Source organism: Bison bison, unplaced genomic scaffold (assembly GCF_000754665.1).
Source record: "Bison bison bison isolate TAMUID 2011002044 unplaced genomic scaffold, Bison_UMD1.0 scf7180017864456, whole genome shotgun sequence".
Lineage (NCBI taxonomy): Eukaryota > Metazoa > Chordata > Mammalia > Artiodactyla > Bovidae > Bison > Bison bison.
Window position 1 is genome coordinate 5,505,007 of NW_011495018.1, and position 11,988 is coordinate 5,516,994.

General features: G+C 47.7%; 1 protein-coding gene across 1 annotated transcript in view; it reads left to right on the forward strand.

Moving 5' to 3' along the window:
• LOC105002517 (chromosome unknown open reading frame, human C10orf90) overlaps nt 1–8,598 on the forward strand; it is a 95,910-nt gene extending 87,312 nt beyond the window's left edge. The window contains exons 7-9 of the mRNA XM_010859153.1: nt 4,074–4,137; nt 8,272–8,371; nt 8,460–8,598. Of these exons, the coding sequence (XP_010857455.1) occupies nt 4,074–4,137; nt 8,272–8,371; nt 8,460–8,498 (203 nt within the window). The 3' untranslated portion in view covers nt 8,499–8,598. The remainder of the gene's footprint in view (nt 1–4,073; nt 4,138–8,271; nt 8,372–8,459) is intronic.
• The last annotated feature ends 3,390 nt before the right edge of the window (nt 8,599–11,988 follow it).

An 11,988-nucleotide genomic window follows, 5' to 3' on the forward strand; every position in this document is an offset into this window, starting at 1 on the left:
CCCCCATAAAATCTGGTTTTCTGTCCCACCTTCACAGCCCTCTTTGCTCGTATTCCGTGGGTGTGGCTGAGTCCGAGTCCTCCTATTTCCCGGTTGTGCTGAGCACTGCTTATGCAACCGCAATGGTCTGACCTGTCTCCCTGCAGCCGTGTTTGAATGTACTCTACCCTGTGTGCCTAGTTGCTCAGTCGTGTCTGACTCTGTGCGACCCCATGGACTGTAGCCCGCCAGGCTCCTCTGCCCATGGGGATTCTCCACGCAAGAACACTGGAGTGGGTTGCCATTTCCTCCTCCAGGGGATTTTCCCAACCCAGGGATCGAACCCAGGTCTCCCGCATTGCAGGCGGATTCTTTACTGTCTGAGCCACCAGGGAAGCCCTTATTCCTACCCATTTGGTGCGTATTCTGAACAGCTGCTGGAGCCATCCTTTGGGAATCCAAATCAGAGCCCCTACTTAAAACCTCAAGTGGGTCTCTGTCTCTTACTCTGAAGGAACACTTAACAGACTTGAAATTCTCCTTAATAGACTTGCAAAACCCGACAAGGATGGTTCCTACCTCCAGCAGTTACCAAATGCCAGTGTGTGTGCCCAACACATAGTGTGGCCCAACAATACCCAAAATACAGGGGTCTGGAGCAGAGAAAGCTTTACTGGAGGGCCATATAAGGAAAATGGGTGGCTCGTGCCCCTGAAAAGTCCAAACTCCCCTAAGGGTTTCAGCAAAGCTTTTCTAAAGGCATGGTGAGTGAGGGACGTGTTGGCTTTGGCAAACTTCTTGGTGTGGGAATCCTTTGTTCTCGCAGGTGTCATGAGGTTCCTGTAAACCTCCAACAGGACAAATGTTATTCTCTGCTTTGCAACTTTTCATCTCTATATGAATGGAAGAGTGTTACACCCTTAAAAGTCAGAACCTTGACAGAGGGCTCTCCTGTATATTTCAGGCTTTGGGAAACATTCTTAAAGCAAAAGCAGTAGAATACAAAGGCTGATGAAACGAACCTAATACAGAGTCAGATGTGTTCTTCCCTATTACACGGTGCCCACTAGAACCATGGGAGATTCTGGTGTAGATCCCAGTGCCCATGCGTGGGAATCATGGCCAGACTCTGCCGGCGGTGGTGGAGTGTGGCCTGGGTGGAGAACCACAGCGGTCTTTGCTCTCACCTCTGTTCCCCACCTGCCTTCTCACGCCCTCCTTCCTAGCTCTGAAGGGACCATGGCCCCCTGATCCTTCCTCACTCTTCCCTCTACTGGCTTGGGCAGCCAGCTCATTAGGGTCATAGTAACATATATCCTCCCCAAGGGACCTTCCTAACCACCCCCAGGACCCACTTGACCAAGTGGCCAGGATTCATTTTCATCACAACATTCACCTGATACTTTGTAGCTGATCTGTTCCTTATCCAGCTTCTCCCTCAATCATGAAGTCTCATGGGGGCAAGATCTTATCAGTGCTTTTTTCTTCTGAGCATTCCCTGGAAGCATAGTCCTTGCTCCTTCAGTGTAGGAGGAAGGGGGAAGAGAAAGAAATTTTGGAATGATGCCTGGGAAATTGACCAGCATGTGTCAGGGCTCCCAAAAGATGGATTCTGAAACCACAGGTTGGTGACCACGTTCTGAGATTGAGGGTGTGTCTGGGCAGGGCTGGACAGACTGGTTTGGACTGAAACCCAGCTCTGTCACTCACTCATTCACTGATGACCCAGAGCAGGGGACCCTTGGCCCCTTGAACTTTGATTTTCTGTCCCTGAAATGCAAAAATTACGAGCACATCACAGGGTTGGTGTGAAGACCTATTGAGACCCAATAAATGCTAGCAGTTATTATCACTAGCAGTGCTGACCCTCTGGCGCCACACTGCCCCCGCCCTCTTCCGGCCACCTTCCCTCTCAACGTGCCAAACGTGCTTTTTTCTTTTTTTGCTCTAGTGAGGTCAGGAGCCATTACAACGCATGATGATTTATTTCAAACCACTTCCTCCAGGGAGGCAGAATTTTGTTCTTGTCCTGTCTTCCCTTGCATCCTGAAAGCCTCCATTGCTCATCCGATGAGCCTGGTGCTGTTAGGAAAACTCAAAGTCAACAGCGACCAGCGCAAGGCGTGGGCTGGAGCCTGCCGGCTGGGGTCTGCACTCCTGGACGCAGATCTGCTTGTTTTGCCTACGTCGGCTGCTGGGCCCAGAATTTAAACTTGTGCTGAGGCACAGCAGGCGGAGAAAAGTTCAGAAAAGAAAACCGAGGAGGTACCCAGGACTCACATTCACTTGTGTTTCCTCTTGGAAATGAGACCAAAGCTTCACTGTGGTATCAGGCACTCAAAAGAAATAAATCAAACTGAACCAAAACAAAAACAGAGCTAATATCTGCGGGGAGACCACATGCAATTAAGCTGAGATTTTTAAATGTTTTACAGGCCGTTCATAGCCTTTCTATCCCCCTGGGGCCCCTGCCTCGGTCCACACCAGCCTCTCCCTCATCCTGAGTCGCTCCTGAGGAATGCTGGTTCAGACTGGAGTCTAAGTCTGCAGGCGGCTCCTTCTGCTGGAGTGGGAGTCTGTAGGCAGACACATGTTTGCTTGCCTGAGACCCTGACTGCCCTGGCAACACCCCCATTTCTTTGGAATGCTGTTGGGCTCTTCCTGAGGTCTTGGGTTCTGGCCTGGCCCTGTCTAGATGGAGAGGGGAGGGTGGGCACTGGGAGGTGTCTTGGCAGATCGGAGTCCTCGTGGTGAGGTTGACTCTCCTGGTTCACATGGCCCAATGCCTTTCCAAACACTGGGGATGTTTCCCCTTCACTGTGAACATTCTTCTGATTTCTTTCTCCTTTCTCTTGTTTCTCCTTTGAATCTTGTCTTTGAGGTTGAGTAACGGTACCATCTTTTATGTTTATAACCAGACAGAAGACAAGCTCAGCCACTGTGCCATTTCCATATTGTAAATCACGGCTGTGTTGTAGTTCCCCAGACAGGAAAAGACTTCTTCATATCCTCGCCTCTGGTCTGCCTTCTTGTATATTCTTGAAAAATTCTGCACATTCTCAAGCTTGGGGTATCTGAAGTGGCTCCGCTGGAGTGTTGAATACAGGGAACAGGCCCAGGTGGGGAGACTGATTGAAGCCTGGTGGGGTCTTGGCTGGGGATGCCAGGAGCCTGCCTTAGTTTCGTGACTAAAGGATGCTGAGTCACCACCTACTTCTGCCGAGTGAAGGCTGGCGTGCTGGTTACTATCCAGGTGTTCCGGGCAGTTTGTGTGATAGCCACTCAGATGCATCCCCATGCAGCAAGCACCCCAGGAGCATTTGGGGGTGCCAGACTCTCGGCTAATCTATAGGGCCAAGAGTCTCTCAGGAATCTCTGAGTTGTATCAAAAGGGTACTCACTATTTTTTTTCTTTCTAAAAAAAAAAAAACGCAGACCATTTTTATGAGTGCCATCTGTACACATCCTTGCAATTAGCAATGTGTACTCTCATTAAAAGACGTTCCAGACTCGGTGATGTGTAGCCACTGGGCACTTTCTCAAAGGACGCTAGACAGATGTTACTGTTACGTTGCTTTCCGTTATGTTTTCTGACCTTGGAAAGGATGAATTCTTCCCCCTTAGAAAGGGAGTCGAGGCTGGCCATCCATGAGGGAGATGGCACTTGTGAGTGAAAGCTCCTGCTCTCAGTGTTCTCAGAGGCACCGAGACCTAGGGGATTGTTTTGTAGATGGGATGACCACCTCCCCAGCCCCACACCCAGGGTGACGCTGAAACACGTTTTTGTGCTACCCTGGCACAACCCCAGTAAACTGTGACTCTTTATTGCTCAATGAAGCCTGCAAAGGAGTCACTGCCCCTGAAGTCTGTTAGAGCTGACCTTGAACTTCATGCTGTATTTGACTGTTGTCAAGGCCAACCTGTAGGTTGTCAATTTTAATACAATCATTTGTGGTCCTGCTGTGTTTATAACAGGCTGATCTTAGATTAAGGATGGATAACAGAGAGTCAAGCAAGCCTGCCATGATGTTTTTCTAGATAAGTGCATATCTGTACCTTCTGAAATTAATCATCTTTCCTTTTTTTTTTTTCAGATAACTTGTTCAAACCCAAAGAAAGGTACATTTCAGAGAAGGAGATGCACATGCGGTCTAAAAGGTACTTGGTTCTATTGTGTGAGGTCGAAAAAGTCGGGGAAGGAGGGGTGGCTTGCTGGATGCAGGCTCTGCCCAGCGGGGCCACCACTTCTAGGTCCGTGTTTGAGCTCTGAGGTCTTCTCGGCCGTGAATTTGAAAAGCTGGCCCAAAGGAGCGCAGTTGCCGAATTGCACCTCTGAATGTTGATGTCGTTCTTGGAAAACCCTTAGGAAGGCGGTAGGTCTTGAGTTCTGAACCAGTCCGCTAATTGGTCTCTAGGAGATCCCCAGACTCAACAGGAATGCTTCTGCATGTTCCTGCCATTGCTCTGGGCAGGTGCCGTTTGTCACTGTGCACCTTCGCAGGTAATTTCATAAGAGGGGGAGGAGCTGGGTCTCCGGGCCTTCAGGAAAGCTTCCAGGCCTGGAGGTGGACAGTGTGAGGGGGCCACGGAGCCGCAGAGGACCACAAGCTGGCCTTCTTGGCGCCCGGCTGCCGCAAGCTCTCCATGTCCTGCTTGGCTGGTTGCAGTTCTGGACGCCCCCTCTTTCTCACCAGTACACAAAGGCTGCCATTCTTCCCGAGCTCGGGCCTCCCAATCCACACGTAATAACCCGGCAGAGTTCGCCAAGTTCATGCAAGTAACATGTCATTAGTTTATAATAAAGTATCTGGCACTAGGGGGAATTATAATAATTAAACCAAACTGATAGGGCAACTCAGAGAAACCATTGAAATAGGAAAAGTACATTTCTCCCCACTCCAGGCACAAAATCTCTGCTTTTCCCATGATTATATTGTTTCCATGATCATTAGCCAGCTTTGATTATCTGTAGGGAACCTCTCTGTGAATTTAAAAAAAAAAAGTGTCAGTGAGGAGGAGGGGAACCCTTCCATTAACCACTGGCTTCACAGTGTTCTAACTGGGCGTTTGAAAGGGCCACTGGGGGTCGAGACCTGCTGTTTCAGAAGTATGAAGCCGTGTATACCTCATGCTCAAAGTATTCCTCTTTCAATTTAGTGGAAAATTCAGCCAAATGGTCCCCTCCTGGTCCCTAAACCCAAAGCCACTATTGTGGAGGCTTGAAATTAAAACGCTAGCTCTCAAAGCGGCATCTGTGGACAGAGCATTGTCCTGTCATCTTACTGAAGACAGAACAGCCTCCGAGAGGATCAGTGGTGCTGTGTCCCCCGTCATGACTTCCCTGGCTGGAAGCCGGGGCTCCTTGGATACAGTCAGTGAGCCATCTACGCTGTGGTCTCCCCTAAGTGGACTCAGACCTCGGCTCTCGGACTTCACTCCCCCATAGAATTATAATGGAGCTTTCTTTTCTTTCGTGTTCTTTGTTATTAATTATGTTACTAAATTGCACTTTCATTTTAAAAATTCAAGCACAGGAGAGAGAACTGAAGTCGCTCATGACCAGCTATCCCCTCTCCTACCCCATTTCCCCAACCTTGTCCTGCCTCCAGAGATACCATAGGTATTGGCATCCTTTATACGCTTCCAGGCCTTTCTCTCTGCCTGAAAACAGACATTTACTTGTTACATATACAATTGTCTAATTTTTGACCATAAATGGGATCATGCTATGTATTATCTTTCTGTAGCTTGCTTCTTTTACTTTATGTCTGTGGGGTCTTTCTATGTCAGAAGATATGGATGACTTTCTTAGCTGATGCAGAGTGGTCCATTGCATAAATTAACCACAATTTGTTAAGGATGTTCTTTTAAGAAAATACTGTAGAAGAAGCTCCAGGATTGAGGCCTAGGAATTTTTATCCTGAACACCCCACATGGTCAGATGGTTAAGATGGGGACGATGTGTCTGTATGGGTGCAGGAGGATTTCCACTGGGGAGCTTTGGGACATGTCATCTTTCCTACTGATCCTGACGGCCTTCTCCTGGTTCCTTCTCGAACAGCTCCTGGGCTTGGCAGTCATGTGTGCACTCATTAATTCATACCATGCTGATGCCCTCTGTGCCAGGCACTCTGATGGGTGTAGGCAGTGCCTGGGTTACTTTATGCTGTGTGACTGGGGGCCAGTGTGGCAAGAAGTCAAGCAGACCAAGGCTGGGCTCCCAGCTCCTCATTCACCAGCTGAGGGATGTCACTGGCCTCCTGACCTCGCTGGGCCTGGGTTCCTCACTCCCATAACAGGACACTGTACGTGTCTTCCACCCGGTGTGAGGGCTACCTGGGGAATTCCTGTCAGATGATTAGACTAGTAAGGGACCCTCCTACACTTTGTTGGTGGGAATATAAATCGATATAGCTCCTATGGAGAACAGTAAAAAGGAGGATCCTTAAAAAACGGACAATAGAGCTACCATATGATCCTGCAAGCCCATTCCTGGACATATACCCAGAGAAAACTGTATTTGAAGAGGTACATGCACCCCAATGTTCATAGCAGCACTATCCACCATAGCCAAGACATGAAAGATACCTCAGTGTACATCAACAGATGAATGGATCAAGATATGAAACATACATACGATGGAATATTACTCAGCCATAAAAAAGAACGAAATCGTGCCATTTGCCGCAACATGGATGGACCTAGAGATGATCACACTACGTGAAGCAGGTCAGACAAGTGTCATGTGATGAAAGCCACGTATACGTGGATTCTAAAAAATAATGATGTAAATAAACTTATCTGCAAAACAGAAATAGACCCACAGACTTAGCAAAGAAACGTGTGCTTACCTGGGGAAAGGGTGGGGGAGGGATGAATTGGGAGTTGGGGGCTAACACATACATACTGCTGTGTGTAAAACAGATAATCACCAAGGACCTACTGTGCAGCACCAGGAAATGGACTCAGTACTTTTTAATAACCTATCTGAAAAAGAATACACATACATGTATAAGCTAAATCACTGCTGTACACCTGAAACTAACACAGCACCATAGATCAGCTATACTGACCACAGCCATACTGTAAATCAGCTGTATATTCAGTAAAAAGATAATTTCAAAAGATAAACTCGTAAAAAAGATGATTAGCCTAATAGCCATTAACCAAGACAACATCTTGCTAATGTTGCCATCATCAATCTTTCCATACTTTGTAATTATTATTTTAATTGGGGAACATGTTAAATTTTGTTGGGCTTTCAAACATGAGGGAAAATAAAAGAGATGTTCAGCCACATGTCACCGGTACAGCATCCTCAAAGCTCAGGCTGCAGTGTCCCCTGTCTGTCCATGGATGCCAGCCAAAATCTTGTTTGCATCAGTACATACGCAGTCTCTGTAGGGAAGTAAGAAGGAAGGGCCCAGAAGGAGGCTCCCTAGGCCCTGCTGGTATCCTGGAAGCTCCTGATTTTGCACCAGGACAAACATGTGATACTTATGCCTAAGATGAGTTTGGAAACATCTTCCTTAGGAATGCAGTAGGTGAAGAGGCAGACACGCACATTTTATCTGTGGGCTGCTCCAATATGACCCCAGCTACGTTCATAGATTCGCCGCTCCTTTTCCAAGGCATAGGAAGACAAAAGCTGAGAGGCAAAAAAAGTATTTGGTAAAAAGTAGGTTTACACTCAGGGGGCTTCCCAGGTGGCTCAGATGGCAAAGAATCCACCTGCCAATACAGGAGTTGCAAGAGACATAGGTTTGATCCCTGCGTTGGGAAGATCCCCTGGAAGAGGAAATGGCAACCCACTCCAGTATGCTTGCCTGGGAAATCCCATGGACAGAGGAGCCTGGTGGGGTACAGTCTGTGGGGTCACAAAGAGTTGGACACGACTGACTGAGCATGCACACACACACACACACACACACACACACACGTGTACACTCAGAGTGGCCAAAGCAGTAGGCCTGGCATCTCTCATTTTACAAGCAAGTGGTCAATTATCACAAGGGGTGGAGAGAAAGAAACCTGACTTCTAAAGAAATCCCTGGCTCCTCCAGCTCTGCCCTGGGTGGGGCCCCATCTACTGCATGGCCCCCGCCTGGGCAGCCCTGTCTGCAGACAGACAGGGGAGCCCCAGGTCTAGGGGTCTCAGAGACGTGGGGTGGTCCAGAGCCAGCTGATCTGCCCTTTGAAATGTAAGCGCCTGCTGACAAGACAGGAGGCAGAGCCACGGCAGACACCCGCTGTCTCGCTACCATTTCAAAATGTTTTCTCAATTTGTTTCAGAATCTATAATAACTTGCCGGAAGTTAGGAAGAAAAAAGAGGAACAAAAGAAAAGGGTGATCTTACAGAGTAACAGACTCCGGGCCGAGGTCTTCAAAAAGGTAACGGCCCGGCCGCCTGCAGGGGTGACGTGTGTGTGGCGCCCAGATGCTGAGTCTGAACTTGATGTCTCTGTCTCTGCTTCCCCAGCAATTACTGGACCAGCTCCTTCAAAGGAACGCGGTGTAACCACGGGCTGCCCCACCGACCCTCTACCTGGACCTGGGATGACTTCAAACGCTGGATAAACCATTAAACTTAACCATATCTTCATGACGTGAAACACTTATTTTACTTCAGATGTGTTTTTTTTTTTTTTTTTCATAAAGCAAAGCATAGCTTCCTGAGTTGCTGACCTTAACCAAGCAGAAATGATAACCCTTGAGGAAATGGGTCTTCAGACTGCAGTGGGGTAATCAACCCCATGGAACCCACCTGATACAGTCCTTTCTTCTGATGTGTACTCCCACCATTTCCACCAGGCACAAAGGCCTTCTATGCGCTCACGGGCTTAGATCCCTGGGGACTGGCTTTTTTTTTTTCTTTTTCATTGAATTTCTAGGACCTAAATACATGACTTTAAAAATACCATTCCCAACTTCTGCCAGTTCTGCAAACTCCAGATTTTGGACCATCGCACAGTGTGTTTGAAACCCCTCTGGATGTCTGTACCATTAATACTGGAGGTGACTTTGGAGCTAGGCGGCTGCTCTGTCAGAGACTGCGGACTTATTTAGCCGCCCCTACCACCCCTACCCAACTCCTAGCACCTGTCTTCATTCAGCAAAAGAGTCTATATCCACGGAAGTCACGAGGGCAGAATTGGCTGGAAAGGGGTTGTAGGTCACATCAGTGTTTTGGGCAAGCCACCCCCCAACCAAAAGAGCTGCATGGCTGAAAATGGCCTGATGGCTCCAACTCTGCCGTTTGTTCCTCCAAGCCCTTACAACGTCCATTATTTATAAATGTGTTTAGGGAGTGAAGAACAATAGTTTTACCAAAAATGGAAATAAATGCAACTATACAAACATTGTTGCCCCATCCTGCGTTCTGTATTATGAACCAAGCAGCTAGTGCAGGGGGTGCTCAGAAACGCTGCCAAGTTCCGGGGGGACCTCTGACCTGCTCCTGGTCCACCACCACCTGACCATCGAGCCACCAGGTAAGGGCCCTTGAGCTTCCTGATGGCCGGGTCCCTTCTCCTCCTGCAGTCTCTCTCCTGCTCCCTCTGCTGGCAAAGCCTGGCATCGTGGGAGCGGGCAGAGGGAAAACATTTCAAGGGCCTGGATCCACTTTAACAGAGAAGGCAAGGAAGGGTGCATAGGGCCGTGTAGGATGATTAAGAGCTGGCATGGCTAGTTACTTCACTTGCTTCAGCCTGCTCATCTCTGTCCATTAAACGAAGATCGTTACAGTGCCTTCTCCTTCAGTTTTCTACGGGAATGGGCCAGTGTGAGTGGAGCGCTTAGAAGGAGGTCTGGCCCAGAGTGAACAGCCGGAGTGTTTCTTGTCATCTCCACATAGACATGGAAGTAGAGAGTCCTGAGAAACCCTGAGCACAAGGCCACCAGTTGGTCATCTCTTAGTCCCTCAGCTTGGTGCTGAGAAGACGCACCAGCAAGACTGTCGGATCTGCAGGTGTTGCTACAGCAAAAATCAGTCATATACACTGGATGCTTTGCAGGCTTTGTATTTTCTCAAGCTCTTCTCATTCTTAGAAACAGTTTTGACAGCATGGTTACGCTTGCCCTTAAGGTTAATTTGGTGTTTGTGAACGTATGAGGTATGAGGCCTCTTCTAGAATGCAATGTTGAATTTCTGTTTACATTTTTAATGCTTTTTAACAAAAAAATTTTTCATCAAATGCGTGGTATTAGTTTAGGACAGTGTTTCATAGGTAGCTATCTTGTCACAGCTTCTACTTGTTTTTCTTTAATATCTTCAGAGAATTTCCAATACTTTTCCTAACCAATAATTTAAATTCAGGGCCAAACCACTTCTGGACTGTTCTGTGACATTTTCTAAAAAGTGGATTTGTGTCAGTTAATATCTAAATATCTCAGAGTGCCTGGGTAGAGCCAACTTTCAAAAATGCCCAGAAAGGGCTTCCTACCTTTGCAAACCTGATGTCAAATCTTAAAATCTAAAGAATAAATAAAAGCCCACTTGAGATTAAATGCCACTGAGTTATGTATTCCTGAGGACAGTTCTTAACTAAGGTGCTTGAGGTAAGTAGTGGGTAGGAATTTATGATGTCTATTGAGCTTTGCTTTCCTCTGGACAGCCAGCTCAGGACAAGGCTGCAAGTTAAGTTTTAGTTTCTGCTCAACTAATTTCTTTTTTCCGTGATTATAGCTGTTTTTTAATGCTGATGTGCTTCAGTTCAGTTCAGTTGCTCAGTTGTGCCCAATTCTTTGTGACCCCATGGACTGCAACACACAGGCTTCCCTGTCCATCTCCAAATCCCAGAGCTTGCTCAAACTCATGTCTATCAAGTTGGTGATGCCATCCAACCATCTCATCCTCTGTCATCCCGCTCTCCTCCTGCCTTCAATCCTTCCCAGCATCAGGGTCTTTTCCAATGATGTGCTTAGTCGCTCAGTCGTGTCCAACTCTTTGTGACCCCAGCCCATGGACTGTAGCCCACCAGGTTCCTCTGTCCAAGGGAATTCTCCAGGCAAGGATACTGGAGTGGGTAGCCATTCCCTTCTCCAGTGGATCTTCCCAACCCAGGGATTGAACCCAAGTCTCCCTCTTTGCATGTGGATTCTTTACCATCTGGGCTACCAGGGAAGCCCAATACTGATGAGTGAATTTCAAATACCCAGCATTTCTGTTATAATGAGGTCATCACAGAAATATAATAATATTATTAATAGAATAAATGTGGAAGTAAAGGCCTGAATCCTATTAGCCATCCCTATAGCTCTGTCAGGAATTGGTCACCATGTGCTAGATTCTCTTATTAACATCAGACTTAGGGAAAGACTAGCCTTTGAAATTATAATAGGATGCATCATCATCATAACTTCAGTATTCACATCCAGTCCTGGAGCTGATTTCTTTGCATCTGAGCATGTTTGGGTTCTGGCACGCGACGATCCTTTAGTGATAAAGCAGGCTGCAGGAGCAGAGGTTCCGTGGCTGATATTCATGAGTTTGGACCAGACAACATTTGGAACCATTTGAGATGACAGAGCAGACGGTCACGGCACCAGGCCGCCTTGCTGCGGTCTCCGTGCCTTCACGTCGAAGGAGACACTCCTATTTTGGTGATGTGTCCTCTCTGCCAGCTGGTAATGGAATAATGGAAAAACAATTGCCTGGGTTTTTTTAGCCAGCGTCTGTTGCCAACCCAACTTCCTGGAAGGTATGTGCTCTTGGGGTGAGTCAGCAAATGCTTGCTCAGATGAAACGCTTCTCATTGAAAGAACTATTTGTGAAACAACCAATGGTTGAAGAGCGGCTGAAAATCTTCTTCCTTCTGAAGTTCTCCCACGTCAGCACTTGCTGGTATAAAAATCTCAGCTCATGGACCTGGTCTCACTGTACCAAGTGGCTGACAGTCTGAACGTGAGGCAAGTCAGAGGCAGAACAAGAGAAGGAGACGTGCAGTCACCTCGCCCCACCGGAGGGTCTCAGACAGCAGAGACAGGCGGGTTCTGGGTTAAGGAGAGTG